Here is a 17,392-nt window from a genome sequence, read left to right as displayed (position 1 = left end):
AATTTTTCCACTAATCTCGGTCAGTTATTCAAAGTCATTAGCTGTTTATCTGAATCGGTAACATATATTCTATCTAATGGTACATAACTAAGGCAACCCATACAAAGCAATCGAACAACATAACATGATGCACTCCGTGGACTATAGTTTGTTGTGTTGGTGAGCGAACCCAACGGGCCATTTATGTTATTCGTCCATTCTAAATTTTCCGGATAAACCGGTACATTTATTCGAACTTCGGTTTCCGATCCGCGTCACCTATATTTGAATTTGGGTAGCTCTGGCATATTAAAGTAGGATTACGACATATTCTCCTTTAAGAGGATTCGTCCTCCTATTACGGATAATCGAAAATGTCCTCCTTTTTGGGAATGTATCCTTCTTTATCGCTTTATCTATTTGAGAGCCAGGCTAATGGACGCAGGTACAACTAAAAAACGCCATAAACGACGTGAAATCTTCGATGCGGATGTTCGGGCGGATCATTTGGCGTAGGACTGGAAAATGACATTTTTATTAGTCAACACCACAGCCGTGTAGTTGTAAAGTAGGTCATACGTGAGTCGAGTCGAAAAAAAACCTTTTCTTAGTCAACACGACATAATATCCCCTAAAAGTTCTTAAATCGGCAACCCAGTTTTTTCTAGAGAGTGTCCTCCTTTCTGCATCCAAAGTTTGCGAGCCCTGATTAAAGATATACACGGATAAGTCAGAGGGTGATATAGACAGTGCATTAAAACAACTGAATAAATCATGGAAACAGTCGTGATCTTTCGAACACGTATTTATGGTGTTATTGTTTTTTCTGCGTTCATTTCAGATTTCAATATTTTTTATTGTGGCCGGCAGTTGACCAACATAGACGAAGTCACCGACACCGGGTATCATCCTAGGCCTACTTGTTGGAACTACCAGAGTGATTTTCACGTATATTTTAAAATCGTCTCCACCACGTGAATAGGGTAATGAACTACTGTAGTCACAGACTGAGATGAATAGCCGCGTTGTATTTCTCAACAGATGTAACTTAGCTGTTATCGTAATTTACAGCTTAACTACGCTGTAAATTGCTATGATCATTTTAATTCTTCAAGATTATGAGACTCCTCCAACAACTTGGCAGAACTCGAGGGGCCAGCTGATCCATACCTGCCTGCCAAAAAGTTGATGACAAATACGGCCCAAGGGTTAACTTTAATTAAGGTTGACGCAGTCAGGTATACAGTCATAACTATACAGTATACACATTGCTCAAGACTATTTGCATGCTACATTTACTACGGAATAACAATTAACTTACTGCACGTATATCGGATGCCCGGGATTTGAGCAGGCGAGTCACTGAGCAACTGCAGTTTATCAGGTTGTCTTCCAATAATTAACCCTGATCTGAACTCAACTCATCCCCTACTTTAACCCAGATGCTCAAATGTCGAATTTTCAAGTGTAACATGCTCAATAGTTCATTTACTATGCCCATTGTCAAAGCCTTATTGTGCTTGCAACCGACATCTCTGTCTGCAAATCAAATATATGTAAAAAAAATCTAGCCAACAAAGTCATGAGAAGTATTTTTAACAAGGATATCTGCAAAAACGACCATAATCCACAAAATCAATCTGAATCCTCAACGACAGGCTTCGCACTTTGCGCTGCTTTCCGCGCCAGAAAACGCTCGCGGGCAGACAGAGCCTTATCTGCGTCTGTCCTTTTTGCAAACGAACTGGCCGGCTTCGGCTCCTCCGCCGGACCAACGACGCCTTTACCGCTGTCATCGTTGATACCTTCCGTCGGCACTACCTTCGCATCAATTTCGACTATCTTATCAGGGGCACTGTTTGTATCACGGTCACGAGAAGAACTACGAGACAGAGACCTACGCCGCCTGTCTTTTTTGTAACGTTTACTATCGTTTCTATCAGACGAATCACGCCTTTTCGGCGGTCGGTCGTCTGTTCTTCTATATCTACGTTCTGTTGATCGATCCCGAGAACGTTTGCGATGCGGTCGGTCAGAACTATCCCGGGAGCGTTCACGGTGCGTACCGCGAGAATTGTCCCTAGAATATCCGTGATTCGTCTTGCGCGAATCTTCCTGAGAGCGGCCCCGGTGCATTCTGCGAGAATCCCGCTTGGGCGAATCTCGGGAATCGCCCCCGCGACTGTGACTTTCGTGTATTTGTTCGTTTTGATCGCGAGATTTTTCCCTGGAACGCCTGCCGCTAAAACAGAGGTGGTTACTGGTTAGCAATGAAATACCTCCACATTTTCAGATTGGTCAACAGGATTGTATGATTCCGACTCGAGTCACGATTTTTTGGTGTCATGCGTAATAACCTGTTGTACTCGAGTCATTCTGCATGACTCGAACCAAGTCATATGATTCGAGACTGGGACGGCCAAGATTAGCATTTCATCGTGACTTCGGAAAATAATAAAGTCACCACATTATTGGCATTTCGTCTATCAGTCCTGCTACTTGGAAAATAGGACCAGAAACTGTTAGGACTGAGGAAATATAATTCAAATATGATATTGGTAAATTCAATTAACGCTGCCTTTTAAAAAGCTTTCAAGCATCCAAGTTTCTGCTAGGAGAAAAACTCGCGAAGTCATCTTAAAGACCACTTCTAACTTGATTGTAATTGTTGACAGTCGTTTTGGAGAAATGCGACATCGATGTTTACTATAGGCTGCATTATTTATTGTACCGCTTAGTTGCACTGCTGGAATTTCACGAAGTTTGTTCAAAATATCCGTAGCTTTCACAGATAACTTGTCCTAAACGGATAGTATACTCAGTATACAAATGCAGATATTGCAACGGTCAGATAATCTTACTCGTGTTCGTGACTTCTTCATTCGCATATACGAAACTAAGTACAACTAACTACAACAAACCATTAAGCTAAGATAAGAGCAGAAAGAGAGACAGCTTGGTATCATGACCTTAATCACCAAAGCGAGGATGTTATCACGAAAGTGAAATTACAGCACAGCGGAGATCTCTCCATTTTGCGCTCAAATACGAACACCCGAGAACAGTGAAGATACGCAAATGAATTATAGTCTGTTGCTTTTTGTATCAATTGTTCAGCCTGTTTTTGCACATGATCTGGATTAATTTTGTTTTAAATCAATATAATATCTACTGTCTGCCAAGATGGCGTAGTATTTTTGGTGTGTGGAGATAGTAAAGATCAATTAACGCTCGAGCTTGTGCGATTGCATCATGTGAACAACAGTGGCCCGGCGCAGGCTTAGGCTCGCAATCAAAATGAATTCCTAAATGCGTTTGCAGTGCAAAAGTGACAATTGCGAATTTTCCAGACCAAGACTATAACTTCTCGTCATTACAGCATTACATTGGTGTAGCACTATCACGGAGCGGCCTAATTTTCCTAGCCTTGTATGTTTTTACTACTGGCCAAGCGCATCAAAACAGGACGATCAGCAGATGCGCCAGAGGCCTGACACACGAAAAGACATGAAATCTGGAAACCTCCACAAAAACCTAACTAAATCATCGCAAATTGGGTCAACATATGATAGATTCCATACAGAACATTTGATTAGTACAATCTGTTTTGGTACTGCAGCGATCTGCTATCTCTAATGATACAAGCCTAGGTCGCGTGTTTGTTTGAACACACAACGGCGAGAGCGGGATCTTCGGCGGCAATGTAACATGATATCGGACACGGATTACCCTCCCCCTGAATACGACCCTGAGTATACTACTTTTAAACAGGTTTGTGCAACACTTGCAACATGGCAATGTACGGCGTACGTCCAAAGTAGACAATGAGTTCTCTGTTACAACACCACGCGGAAAAGACAATCCAAACTCATGAATCAATTCAAGATTTGACATTTATTTCTCTAATGAATGAACCAGCGTTCCAAATTTTTGCATTCGGGAATTGATATATGAAATTGCGATATATTTAGCAGACCGGCAGGAACCGATTGTTCTAAGACTACTCCTCTACATGTAATTCCAACTTTTCAGTTCTTTAATCAAGACTAGGCCTAGAGTACATCCTTGAGTACCAAAAATGACTAATTTGCCCACCTGTGATGGGAGATTGGTTTGCTTTCCCTGCGATCGGAATCGACTTCGGCCGCTTCCGCTGGTTCCTCGTCAGATGAAAAGGACATATCTGTATCTCGATCGTCATCGTTTTCCGTGAGGGGGATTTCATCGGAACTTTTCTTTTCCGTCTTGTCGACCGCATCGCTGAAAAATATACATAGTCCAATTCCGTTGTACAGATCTTACTTGAATGCAAATTTGCACGTTAATAATGTTCGGCTGTCGGTACCGACTTAAATCACTGTGAAAAGTTTCGATATCGTGCATTACCACAGTTCTGCTTTACGCGGTATCAATATTGTTGTAAAAACGAACTTTGAACAAACCCAAAATACTCAAATTCTGCGCTAGATAGCCACAGATCGGATATATAAAATAATAATTACTAGGGCAAGGTTTTGTTACACGGAGATTGAGAAGATTGCATCTAATTTAATTGGTGAAATGGGAAACTACCTCAAATTTAAACAACAGAGAAATAATCGAGCGATATATCTACATATAGTAAGGGCGCTGTCGTGCTTGAGTGGGGTTGTTGAGCATCTAGCATGCAAGCCATTGCTTCATATATAACAGCTAATCCATTACATAGCTCTTTGTTATGCAAATCAAAGAGAATAGAGCCATACTGGGAGTTTAATAGCATGTTGCACATTTCATTAGATTTTGCACAAAGAGTTGAATGAAAAATAGAAAGTTGCGAAATTCTGCAATATAATATTCTTACAAACGGCTTACAACATCATGCTACATAAATTACGAGCATTTAGGAAGTTGCCGGCAGCTGTAAAAAAAAGTTGCAAAATCTTGCCCCGATAATTAAACTTACTCCTTATTTTCCTCTTCACATAATTCCCTGTTGAGGAAATTTCGATAGAATCCCGTCAGATCTTTCTGCTTCCTGACATCAAGAGCCTCTGTAATATATGGCACGTCAACCAAGAATATCATACTGAATTAGTGACCGCCAGTGTTGGGATGACTTGGCTCCAATCAACTTTTTCGTGTGACTTGACTCGTGACTTGATTTGACTCAACTCAAGTCACTTTAATACTTCATATGAGGATGCACACTACACCAGGCATATATCGAATCTCATAAACATTAGATTAGAATTAGAATTATTCTATGCCTACAGTTTTTTTTTCAAATTAGATTAGAATTAGAATTAGAATTATAGCTACACAGTTTTTTTCCAAATTAGATTAGAAATACAGCTGTAAAGTTTTTTTCTAAATTAGAGTAAACTTAGAATTATAGATACACGTTTTTTTTCAAATTAGATTAGAATTAGAATTAGAATTATAGCTACACAGTTATTTTCCAAATTAGATTAGAATTAGAACTATAGCTACAGTTTTTTTCCCGAATTAGAATTTGAATTACAGCTGTAAAGTTTTTTTCCAAATTAGAATAGACTTCGAATTATAGCTACAGTTTTTTTCCAAATTAGATTAGAATTGAAATTAGAGCTACAGTTTTTTATCAAATTAGATTATAATTAGAATTATAGCTACTGTTTTTTTTCTTTTCAAATTAGATTACAATTAGAATTACAGCTGTGAAGTTTTTTTTCCAAATTAGAGTAGAATTAGAATTATAGCTACAGTGTTTTTTTCAAATTAGATTACAATTAGAATAATAGCTACACAGTTATTTTCCAAATTAGATTAGACTTGGAATTATAGCTATACAGTTTTTTTCCAAATTAGAATAGAATTAGAATTATAGCTACACGTTTTTTTTCAAATTAGATTAGAATTAGAATTAGAATTATAGCTACACAGTTATTTTCCAAATTAGATTAGAATTAGAACTATAGCTACAGTTTTTTTTCAAATTAGAATTTGAATTACAGCTGTAAAGTTTTTTTCCAAATTAGAATAGACTTAGAATTATATCTACAGTTTTTTTCCAAATTAGATTAGAATTGAAATTATAGCTACAGTTTTTTATCAAATTAGATTATAATTAGAATTATAGCTACTGTTTTTTTTTCAAATTAGATTACAATTAGAATTACAGCTGTGAAGTTTTTTTCCAAATTAGAGTAGACTTAGAATTATAGCTACAGTTTTTTTCAAATTAGATTACAATTAGAATTATAGATAGCTACACAGTTTTTTTTCCAAATTAGATTAGAATTAGAATTACAGCTGTGAAGTTTTTTTCCAAATTAGAGTAGACTTAGAATTATAGCTACACCGTTTTTTTCCAAATCAGACTAGAATTACAGGATTATGAAAAACTTGGACATTGAATCATGTTCCGTTAGTATCAAACCAGAGATCATTCTTATGGGCATGAGAATAGCAAATGTCTGTAACTAGAATTATCTAGTTGTCAAAGTCCGCCCTAATCGCAGCGTCCCAAGCCCGACCGCGCTGAATTAAAACACAAACCTTCAATCGCGTCCATTCTTTTTTCCTCTTCCATCTCCTTCTGCCTCTCCAACATTTTCTGCCGATACGCCGAAGTCACAAATTCCTCCTTGTCGTCGAACTCGCCGCCTTCCTTCTCTCTCTCTCGCTGGATCTTCCTCTCTTCTATTCTCTCTCTTTCGCTAGCGCGCTTCTCGGCGGCCTTCATGAGGCTGGCGATGTATTTCGGCTGTGAAACGTAACAAGAGATGGTCAAACCAGAGTCAATTCCTCACAATTCCTACCAGTAGAAAATGACAAAACTTATTATTTATTATAAAAAATAATTAAAATTTTTTACAAAATTTACTCTAAACCTCATAAAAGTGTGGAGTTGACTACGAAAACCCCGCAAAACAAATTTGACGCAATTCCAACCCGTAGAAGCAAAGTTATTTGAGTTTCCCATTTATAAATCTGGGTTTTCCCACTGTCAATGCTATTTTCGCAAATTGAAAACTTTCAACTGCAATGACTTCGCTTCTACTGGTTGGAATTCAGCAAAAATTGTTACGCATCGTTCTCTTAGGCAACGCAACAGTTTTATGGGGTTGACAGTAGAATTTTTAAAAAAATTTATTGTTTTTTACAATATATAAATTCAAAAATTGTAATTAGCTCTGTTTTTACTGATTGGAATCTAGCCAAATTTGGTGTGCATCGTTCTGTTTACGCAATCTAACAATATAATCAGTGAATACCCGGGATCGGGAAAAAAGTTATTTCCGAAGAACTCTATTGTGCATGCTATGGTAATCATTCTCTCGTTTGAGAGACTGCAATACTGTGAGTCTGCCTCGAATCAAGTCAGACTTATGATGACGCTACTTATTAGAACCAAGTAAGAATAAATCTGTATTTTAGCAACCTCTTTGGTTCAAGAACTCAAAGGGAATGTTGATACACAAGCTGAGCGTAGCGCAGCGTCACCTACAATATACTCAAACATATAGGCAATACCACTAAAAATAGAAATACAAAGTCACCTGCCACCTCTGAATATAACTCCAAGCGCATTTCGCAATCTCGCAGGACCTTACCAGTTCAAAGTATGGAAGCTAATTACAATCAGCAAAACAGTACATAGGCGTGTGATGATGCTATAAAAAGCACTGAAAACGTCCTACCTTTCTTTGCTTGTCTGCTTTGGCCATACCGGCTGGGATTTTCTTCTTCGATTTGTCCTTCATGTCATCGTAAATGCTATCGTATTCGTACACGGTCGCGTCCTGCTCCAAGGCTTTTTGTATCTCTATCTTTGTCTGAAATTCAATGCGGCGACCTTGAAAACGAAATCCCAACTCACAATAACTGCAAATCCCGCAGGCATTGTGGTGGTAGGTGGTGTGAATGGTTCAAATCACAATAGGCCTACGACGCACACACAACAGCATGATTAGAATTGCAAATAATGGAATACCAGATGAAACTATGTCTGATCGGTACCGTGATTGAATATTGTACGCAGTTGCTAAAACAATTCGGCACCCCCTTTAAAAAATATTCAAATCTTTGGAAAAATTTTGCAAGACAAATGACCAGGCACACACATGAAGATACGCAATATACTTTGCCCATGGCCTGCGAAGTTTGTTACTAAATCGAAGATCCTTTACGAGCACTATTATACAGCATAGCCTACAAGCGAATATTTTTAGTGTACTCGAGGCATCAACCACAACTGCTGTTCAAAAATAACCTTTCTTTCAAATTTAACTGGCCAGGCCTCATTGATGAAATTGTTAGGTTGCCTGAAAAACGTTGCACACCAATTTAGGCTCAATTCCAAGCTATACAAGCATTGCTAGATAAGAAAAAAGTTTTGTAATACCGTAATGTAATAAAAATAAATATTTCTTGTTAATTTCACTAGATACCCCATGAATTTGTTGAAACACGTTTCACAACAAATTTGGGTCAATTCAAACCAGTAGAAACATATTTATTGAAGTTCAAAATTCAGGATTTCGAACGATATTATTTACGGTGGGTAGATCTATAATAAATAATTCAAGAATTTGCCACCGTAAATACTATTTTTTTCAAATCCAAAATCTTGTGCTCGAATAACTTCACTTCTACTGGTTGGAAATGAACCAAATTTGTTGTGCATTGTATTTTCAGACAACCCAAGGATTTATATAGCAATGCTTCTACAGTCGAGGTTGACATGTAAGATTGAGGGCTGACTTTTTTGACCAGCTCCAATTGCGATACAGTACCTACTGCTTTTGCAGCTTGCAGTTGCTTGTCATTTATTGCCATCCCTACCTCACCTGCTTCTGTACTTTCTTTTTCAAAGCTTCCTGATGTATTTGCGCGTTCACTTCTTTGTGCGCGTCTTCATCGCTTGAAGAATCGTTACTGAACACAGACGGCCGAGAAGTGACGACGTTCTTTCTGGCAAGTATTTTCTTCTTGGAATTCGGGATAATAAGTCCGTACCTGAAAGAATAGTTTCATACTGACTTGATGCCAGCTGGTCACCATTATAGCTGAGCACAATGATTTGAGTGCTGAAATCTGAATAGCGTAGAGAGATGCTTTTTTCTAGTACTCAAATGATACACTCCAAGCCACTTAGAGTTAATTCATCAACAAGGATTATAGTTTCGATACTATTTTCCACAGTAGAAGGCTGTAAACCAAGATTGGTCTTAATGAATCAAACGCCACACGTAGTATAAAGCTATATATGCTAGTAAAATGATACATCTGTGAAGTGATTTTTCCAAATGCGTAAAATGGCTCGACTCGAGACAATTTGTGTATTGACTCGACTTGTACTCGAGTCATTGTACGAGACTCGAACCAAGTCATACGACTCGAAACTAGGACGGCCAAGACAGACATTTCGTTGTAACTTCGAAGAACAGTAAAGTCACAACATGATTGGTATTTCGTCTATCAGTCCTGATACTTGGAAAATAGGGCCAGAAATTGTTAGCACTGAGGAAAATTATGATATCATGAATGTGAGCCATTCTATATCACTCGGGCAGAGTTGAAAAAGTGGGTTGAACTGGATTGAACTCAAGACTGAACAGCGAACAAAATGACTTGGACTCGAGTCACAACACTACGACAGACTCGACCCTCTACGACTTGACTCAGTGGTGAATTGAAAATAACTCGACTTGACTCGAGTCAAAACTATAAGTGAGATTGACTTGCGACTCGGAACCTTGTGACTTGGTTACAACCCTGCTTTAGAGCGATATAGAACAGGCATTATATTCTTTGTGGTGTCATAAAAGGTAGCGTAGCCTACATATTTGAACTTCCCACACCACTCACACTGCAGTCATAGGTGCCGACTTACGAGGTGGCGCAGCCACCTCGTCACCATATTTACGAGGTGGCGGCCACCTCGTACGAAATTCTCAAACGCACAAGTTGTTTGTGACCAGTAATTAGTAATCAGGCAAATCGATGCGACCTCCTTAGAGACGTCTTAGTTATTTATACGCGCGTGTACCATGCGCGTAGCCAGGAGGTTCGAATACTCCTGTTTGAAACGCGAAACCCCGTCATATTGAAATGACCATATTAACTCCAATATTCAGTTGCAATTCAATAATTGTGTTATCAGTGTTCCGTGCGCCCAATTCGCGAGAGGCAAGTTTTCAATCAGCGCGAAGAGTCTGTGATGATATCCCGCTGAGATGGTCGCGAAATTAGGTCAATCATTGTCGTGCGCGTGGCAATCGTCGCCAGCCTGATTTATCCTATCTCGAACAAGCCTGATTCCGCTGGCTTGAACAATCGCATCTGTAATAGGCCCAGTTCAAACTATATCATCGCTTGTCTGCGCAATCGCATCTGCATTGGCGGCTTCTGCCTGGTGTGCACGATATCATCGTGTTGATGATTATACGGCATACTCGTATGATAAGCTTGTCGACGATTCAGAAAGTGCTGTTAATTAGCGACTCCCTGATCGGCCGTGAACAATTAAATACGCGCGCTTATCAATGCGTCTTATGTAGCCTTGGCGACGATTTGCGCAAGTCAAAATGTACCAGTTTATTTGGAATATGTACTACAATGACGCCGATATCAGGTGGTTCAAACCTTTCCTCTTTTATAACTCAAGCCTTATCACAGCTTCTGATGGTTATGTTCAAGTATTAGCGGAAATCAATTACGCATGTACGCACGCGTCGCACATGTTTGCAGACATTTGATCTCATTCAGTTTCGCGAAGTCACTCTTTAACCACAATCGCTAATCAGCATACACTTAACGGCATTTTATCCAAGCTATCGCCATCGGGAAGTAGGAGCCAAAGCATGGTAGGCCCGAGACGCGGTAGTTAGGCTAGCGATATCTTTCGTACTAGGCCTATTGCAGACGCGATTGTGTAGGCCAGTGATGATCTCGTGTGCACCAAGCCAATGCAGATGCGATTTTGTAAGCCAACGATGATATCGTGCGCACCGGGCCTATTGCAGATGCGATTATTCAAGCCAGCGGAATTAGGCTTGTATGCGACGCGATAAATCAGGCTACCAACAATTGCCGAGCGCGGGGCAATGAATGACCTAATTTCGACCCCCGAAACCTCTGGCTTCGCGCCTGGATGTACTCCAAAAATGCTTAGCGAACCTTAATCGGGAAATGCACCAATGCCACCAAAATCCCAGTTTTAATCTGCAAACAATTGCCGCGATGCGAGCTTCTCAGTGCGAAGCCAGAAACCGCACGAGACAATTACTGATTAGCTGCGCGATTTCACGTTTGTAATCATCATTATTGTCGGTTTGAACCTCATATCCGAGAGTTGTCGTGTGTTACTTGCGAACTTGCCAGTCCAGTGCATGGTGTATTTCGTTACTCACACGACGCACTACGCGTTGATAACATTGATGCAACTTCAAATTACAGTGACGTAAATTCTGATTTTTGTTCGATGCATTCCGCATGAATGATCGTAGTCATCGTACCGTTTTAAGATTCCACTTAATCACTCGACTGCATGGTTTAATAATAATGAGTGCAGAGTCGGTATCAAAACGTACCTTAAAACGCAAATGGTTAACGCTGATCAATCAATCAGTCAGTGATTGGTACTCTGCACGTACACCAGCGGCATGTAGGAAAGTGCGTTTTAGTGCGACGATGACGTCATCGACACGGAACAATTATGACGTCACAAGACTTCGCCACCTCGTAAAAAAAATAAAAGTCGGGGCCTGTGACTGCAGTAATGTCATGAGTGATACTGGATTACTTGACTCGACTCAAAGTTTAATTCTTGACTCAGAATCGAGTCACTACAGTAGGGAAAATTTGATGTATGTTAACTTACTTTTTTCCAGTTGCCATAGTCTTGTCATAAATCCCTGGTCATATCCCAAAGTCAATTACGTCTGCATATATTTCTGCAGTGAACAATATCAACTATGCAATGTAAGATGTATTTTCAATGCTGAACTATGTAGAAAAAAGTAGAGATTCCATTATTACAAGATACAGGCAAAATCCAAAGTAACATAATACATTTTGCAGTAATTACATATCGACAATTAGAATCAGCTTGACACAATTTTCAAAATAAGACTACACAGCCCTACAGCGACAGTGGTAGGTATAAAATGAAGGTGCAGTCCACACCTATTCAGTGGGCTAATTGAGAGAATCTGTTGTGGACGGCATCTGCGGGAGTACGCTCTTGTTGTGTTCAGCCAGTATGGACAAAGATGCTTTGAGCTCATAAATGTTTCCAAGTGCATCAAATAGTTTTATAATACAAAATCTTAATGACATTAAGACTAACAAAACACTTGAAAAATATACAGATGGGATACACTGTGAATGTAATTCGAGCAAAAATTCTACAACATAACGTGTTACCGGCGATATGAAAAATCACTGAACGATATGCCTTTGACAGCAGTTTAGAGATTCAGACACTGATGATGACATAACCATATTGTAATTCATGAGCAGGGGCTCCCAACCATTTTCATATGAAAATTTTGAAAAATCAATGTTACGCGTTCTCTAAACCATTTGAAACATTATTTTAATTAAAAACTGGTTTATACAGTAAAAATGATATTACACACAATACACATGATAGTATATTAATTAGTTATTACATATTCAGTTAATATGATGGTTGAGCTTGATTTTGCTATGGCAATGCCTTATTTGCTGGTTTGGCGTTGGAGGGAGCAAACTAAACTTAAGAAAAGGGATAGGGTTGCCAGTATTTTTAGTTGACTCTCGTCATATAGAAGTCAAATTGACTCGTGACCTGGAACCTTGCGACTTGGTTACAGCCCTGGTTAGTATATTGCTGAAGGCATAACTAGTATTTCAGTTAAAATTTAATGCACTTCTTGTGTCATAGTGGGTTAGACTGAAAGATGATAACTTTATAAAGATTTTCCATGGCCCTTAGGCTGGGGACCCCTCTCTGAATAAAAAAAAATGGCTGAACCAATATGTCCGAATATCAACAACAAAATGAACTTTGAATAGTATAATCATATTGAAATGAACCCGAATATTTTCGGCTGACACTCGTCAAGGGTCATCGTCAGCAACTGGTAGAGAATTGGAACGAACATTGTATATCAACATTGTACTAGCTGCTGACGATTACCCCTGACGAGTGTCAGCCAGAAGAATTCGGGTTCATTTCAACATCATTTTACTATTCAATCGTACATTAAAGTTCTGTACCTCTAATAATCTTTTCCTGTTGATATTTCAAGTTTACTATAAAATTAGTGAACTTTTGAGTAGCTAATCGAAACGTATCGAGTCTATAGTTTCAACTCATATTCGATCATCTTTTCCTTCTGTTTCGGCCTTTGCAGAGGATGGGCTAGTAGTTTAGCAAACACATTGAAAAGACAAGCCATATTGCGGTCAGTACCAACTTCATATACATGTGACGTACCACCAATGTCAAGATCGCATATACTCGAAAATATGGTACCCACAATATTATTATCATCTGGAGGCTCATGAATATATACACAGTCCAGGAAAAACTGCGGACATTGAATCAGATCATTAAAGCTTTTTCGGCCTGACGAAAACACAAGTCTAGAATCAGAACGGCCATACAAAAACACCACACGTACGATATAAGGGGGTGCCACAAATTGTTTTGGGTTTTCATTGAGTCCACATAGCTCCAGTATCATTTTAAACATAGATGAAAGATCAAATACTTTGTCAACGTCTGTTTCTTCATAGTCGTGCGAATTTGGCATGTTAGCAATGTCCTCGAGCATCATCAATACTTCATCGAAGCTTCGACTCAAATCCGTTATCAGCTGTGCTCCGTCGTTTAATAATATAAGAGAGTATTGATTGTTTTTGTTCAAGTACGATTTGGTGTTGACAAATTGCTTAACAGCAGACACTAGAGTCTTGAAAACCGGATTTGCGTTCGATCCGTGAGATAAAAACTTGTTACGAAACATCTCGTCCGAGTGATCGATGCAGAAAATTATTTTTTCACGGCAGCTGACTTTTGGAAGTGAAACCAACCGCAAAGGTAGAGAAGAAGATGTCCTGCGGAGCTTGGGAACTGCTTTTGCTGGCGGCTTGACATCGCGAGTTGATTTAGCGGCTTCAAAAGTGTCAGTTTCCTCATCCAAATTTGGCCTATTTACTTCATCTCCTGAATAATGCTCAGTTGGTTTGCGCACGCTTGAAGATCCGGCAAGTACGTCATTTTCAACGATTTCGGCATTATCTTTACCAGTGCCTAAAGACACGTTGGCAACGGTGTTATTTTTATCATCCTTCTCGTTCTTGTCATTTTGTGGAATTGGAGATAGAGCCGAGTTGGAATCATTGTCCTCATGTTCCTCGTAATGAGATTGTTGAGCATGAACCTTCTGCTCATTCTCATCCATTATAGTGTCAGAAATAAGAATTCTGCTGTACCACTACACGGGCAAGTATATAGAGATAGACTTGATTACTTCACTACAGTGTCTGAGTCAGAGATGAGAGGGTTCAATATTTTCAAATCCAAACACTAGTCCTAATTTGAGATTCAAATTCAAGTCCAAATCCAAAATTAATTTCGCATCATGCCCAAATCTAAATGAAAATCCGAATATTACTGAAAATTGTCCCAAATTCCCATGAAAATAATTTGAGAATAGAAATCTCATTACCAACTCTAACTCTGAATCCAAATTCAAAACAATCATAAATTCCCATCCGATCCAAAACTGGTCAAAATTACCTAATCTGTTTTTTATTCAAATCCAAATCCAAATATTCACTTGCAGAAGTAGAGAGAGAGATAGAGAGACGACCTTTATTTGTCAACAATGCAAACCAATACCATACATAAAAAAACGCAATTCGTTGATGACCGGATTCGGTGATCTGAGAAGCAGAATCCGACCCGGGTTCAAGAATGTCCAAATTCCGAACTATTCTACGGAAACGCAGTAAACATTTCAATTTCATGCGTCTTTATAGGCCATTTCGTCCCCTCCAGTCGATTTTTAGGTTATGTCGAATATAACCACACCTAGTGAAAGTACAGTATTAGCATAGAATAGCTACTACGTTGTAAATTGCTATGGTATTAGGGTTACCATATTTTGGATCGGAAAAGGAGGACACTATTGCCAAATCAGAAAAGTTAGTTGATCAAAACTGAAACTGAAAACAGCCGATTTCGCTATTTTTGCTGTAAAATTTGGTGGGTTATCTAAAAAAAGGTCGTCACTTTCGATCGAACCACGAATTTCCTGTTTAGCGTAATTAATGCCCGTTTCACTCGAATCTCTCCATTATCTTATAGCTGTAAAAGCTGTAAAGGAGGACGAATTGCCAAAAAGGCGGACAAATCTAACTATCACACCCCCCGTATAGTTATGGTGTGTATTACAATTAGCTTATACATCTTTCGTAAATTTAAAACGATGCAGCATGCGTGCCATCTAATTCGGGTATAACAAGTCATGGAATCAGGTTTATTATTAATATTTTCATCGTTTCAAAACATCACAAGACTGCGATACAACGAAAAGATAGGGTGTCGAAACAACTAGGAGTAGTCTTTAAGATCAGACACCCACCTTAGCTTAGGCGAAGTAAATAAGAGGCATGCACACTGAATGAAAATTAATACAGAGAATATAATACGCAAGCGACAAAATGAGGTGGCATGTGGCGGAGGGCTAGGTCATGCCCGCGATTCTTGGATTAGCCAAGATATTTTCCGTCAATCAACAAGTAGGACACCCCAAATGAAACTACCAGCAATAGGTAGGGTTACCATACATACGTCTTCCTTGAGCAGGATTTGTCCTCCTCTTTCAAGAAATCGAATATGTCGTCCGAGGACAACCAAATGTCCTTATTTTGGGCAATAATTTGTCCTACTTTATAACTTTGACAGCCAAGCGATTCTACAGGCAGAACTGAAAAACGCCATAAATGACGCGAAATCTGGATTTCAACGTCACTGACGAGTCCAGAGGTGGACAGTAACGAAGTACTTCTACTTTTTCGAAGTACTCAAGTAGTTTTACTCTACTTCTGGTACTTACTCAAGTAGATCTGATTTTCGCTACTTCTACTTCGTAATATTTTGTGATCTACTTACTTACTTTTCGCTATTTTCAGTTTGTCAAGTAGAAGTAGTTTATTCCTCCGATCAGGAAGATAGCCCGAGGAATTTCGGGGCTGTTTTCAAGGAGTAGGGGAGATGTGGTACCGCGATGGATCAAAAATTGGAAAATGATCGCTGGCCCCAAAATGTTCAGCCGAAAACATCAGATCTTTTGCTGGCTCAGCACTTTGATACAAGCTCTACCTATCGCGCACATATACATGAATATCCGTCTTTTCAAAAAATATTTATGGTCGTTCAAAATTTGTTGCCCGAACGTATCATCGGTCCCCACCAGATGGGTCCAATGGCACACGACCCGGGGACCAATGACACATATACCCTAAAAAAACTCTTTTCTTGCTCAGTATTATAATCTAAGCTACAGCAAGCCAAAGAAGAATGTTTGGTCGCAACCGCCAAAAAATTAAATAAATATCAACTCAAATGTTGTCATAAAATCACGTTTCGATTTAGGCTCGAACTTATATATTTGAGGGTACATACATATTGCCCGAAAATCGACAGCGTGACTTCCAAATACCTCGTTATAGCGATAAAACATCATATGCAATTATTACATAAAGATTTTCTGTACGTAGGCATGTTTCGTTTGTTTCATGATTAGTATGCTTGATTATTTTGCTTGACTTGGCTATTGTATCATCGGTCCCCACCCTACGAATTTTATGCATGAATCGAAAAAAATTCCACTCAAGGAATGGTACTGAAAAAATAATAGGTGCCATCATACAGCCTGATACAAGCACTACACTCCACAATAAAAATGATTGCTGGTTTGTTCGTGTTGAAGGTTACAAAGAAAAATGTATATGTCAATCTGAATTTAGTTTACACCCCCCCAAAACAAAAAAAAACATCTGTGAGTGACCCCATAGCTCGCGCAAGTCGATTTTTTTTTTGTGTGTGAGGAAAGATTTTGCCAGCATGCAATTGTAGACAAGTTCAGTGAGTGTAATTATGGAATTATAATAGAGAATTTTCAAAGTATTTTTGGTCCCAGTGATCCATCGGTACCACATCTCCCCTACCAACATTTAATTCAAAAGTTGAGTAAAGCCCAGAATTTTCGTTTCGCGCTCAGTGGATATGGATTCACGAAAAGTATCGGTGAATGTAATTTAGGTAGCAGGTAATTGGCGTTGTTCCGTTCACACCGCATTGTCGCCCTTCGCCCATTGAGTCGCCCATAACTGAAAAAAATTTTCGCGCTCTGCGCGATTTTACTCCAGTTCACGCATGTTTCTCTGC

At 39.1% G+C, this 17,392-nt stretch overlaps 2 protein-coding genes across 3 annotated transcripts; both read right to left on the bottom strand.

The window, feature by feature from the left end:
- Positions 1–1,554: 1,554 nt before the first annotated feature.
- On the bottom strand, positions 1,555–11,954 carry LOC145437649 (uncharacterized). Of its 2 annotated transcripts, none has more exons than XM_080314934.1 (7): positions 11,828–11,954; positions 8,793–8,961; positions 7,644–7,778; positions 6,499–6,706; positions 4,925–5,012; positions 4,075–4,239; positions 1,555–2,221 (listed from the first exon to the last, which is right to left on the bottom strand). In XM_080314934.1, the coding sequence occupies exons 1-7, from the start codon at positions 11,842–11,844 to the stop codon at positions 1,615–1,617; spliced, it is 1,389 nt and encodes a 462-aa protein (XP_080171060.1). In that variant the 5' UTR covers positions 11,845–11,954; the 3' UTR covers positions 1,555–1,614. The 2 variants fall into 2 exon arrangements, with proteins under 2 accessions (XP_080171060.1, XP_080171061.1); XM_080314935.1 differs by having other exon boundaries at positions 1,555–2,215.
- Positions 11,953–14,506, bottom strand: LOC145437650 (BRISC and BRCA1-A complex member 1-like). Its single transcript, XM_080314936.1, has one exon. The coding sequence runs from the start codon at positions 14,397–14,399 to the stop codon at positions 13,293–13,295; it is 1,107 nt and encodes a 368-aa protein (XP_080171062.1). The 5' UTR covers positions 14,400–14,506; the 3' UTR covers positions 11,953–13,292.
- Positions 14,507–17,392: the final 2,886 nt, after the last annotated feature.

Source organism: Botryllus schlosseri, chromosome 4 (assembly GCF_051294905.1).
Source record: "Botryllus schlosseri isolate E-star chromosome 4, Bs_hap1, whole genome shotgun sequence".
Taxonomy (NCBI): Eukaryota; Metazoa; Chordata; class Ascidiacea; order Stolidobranchia; family Styelidae; genus Botryllus; species Botryllus schlosseri.
This window is presented reverse-complemented; position numbering and strand designations above follow the sequence as displayed.

Excerpts from the sequence above, each read along its gene's own strand:
- LOC145437649 (XM_080314934.1), bottom strand. Across the intron at positions 7,779-8,792 it reads AAAAGAAAGTACAGAAGCAG|ACAAAGATAGAGATACAAAA; the intron begins GTGAGGTAGGGA and ends ATTGAATTTCAG. Across the intron at positions 2,222-4,074 it reads AAACCAATCTCCCATCACAG|CGGCAGGCGTTCCAGGGAAA; the intron begins GTGGGCAAATTA and ends CCTCTGTTTTAG.
- LOC145437650 (XM_080314936.1), bottom strand. The coding sequence starts at position 14,399 with ATGGATGAGAATGAGCAGAAGGTTCATGCTCAACAATCTCATTACGAG.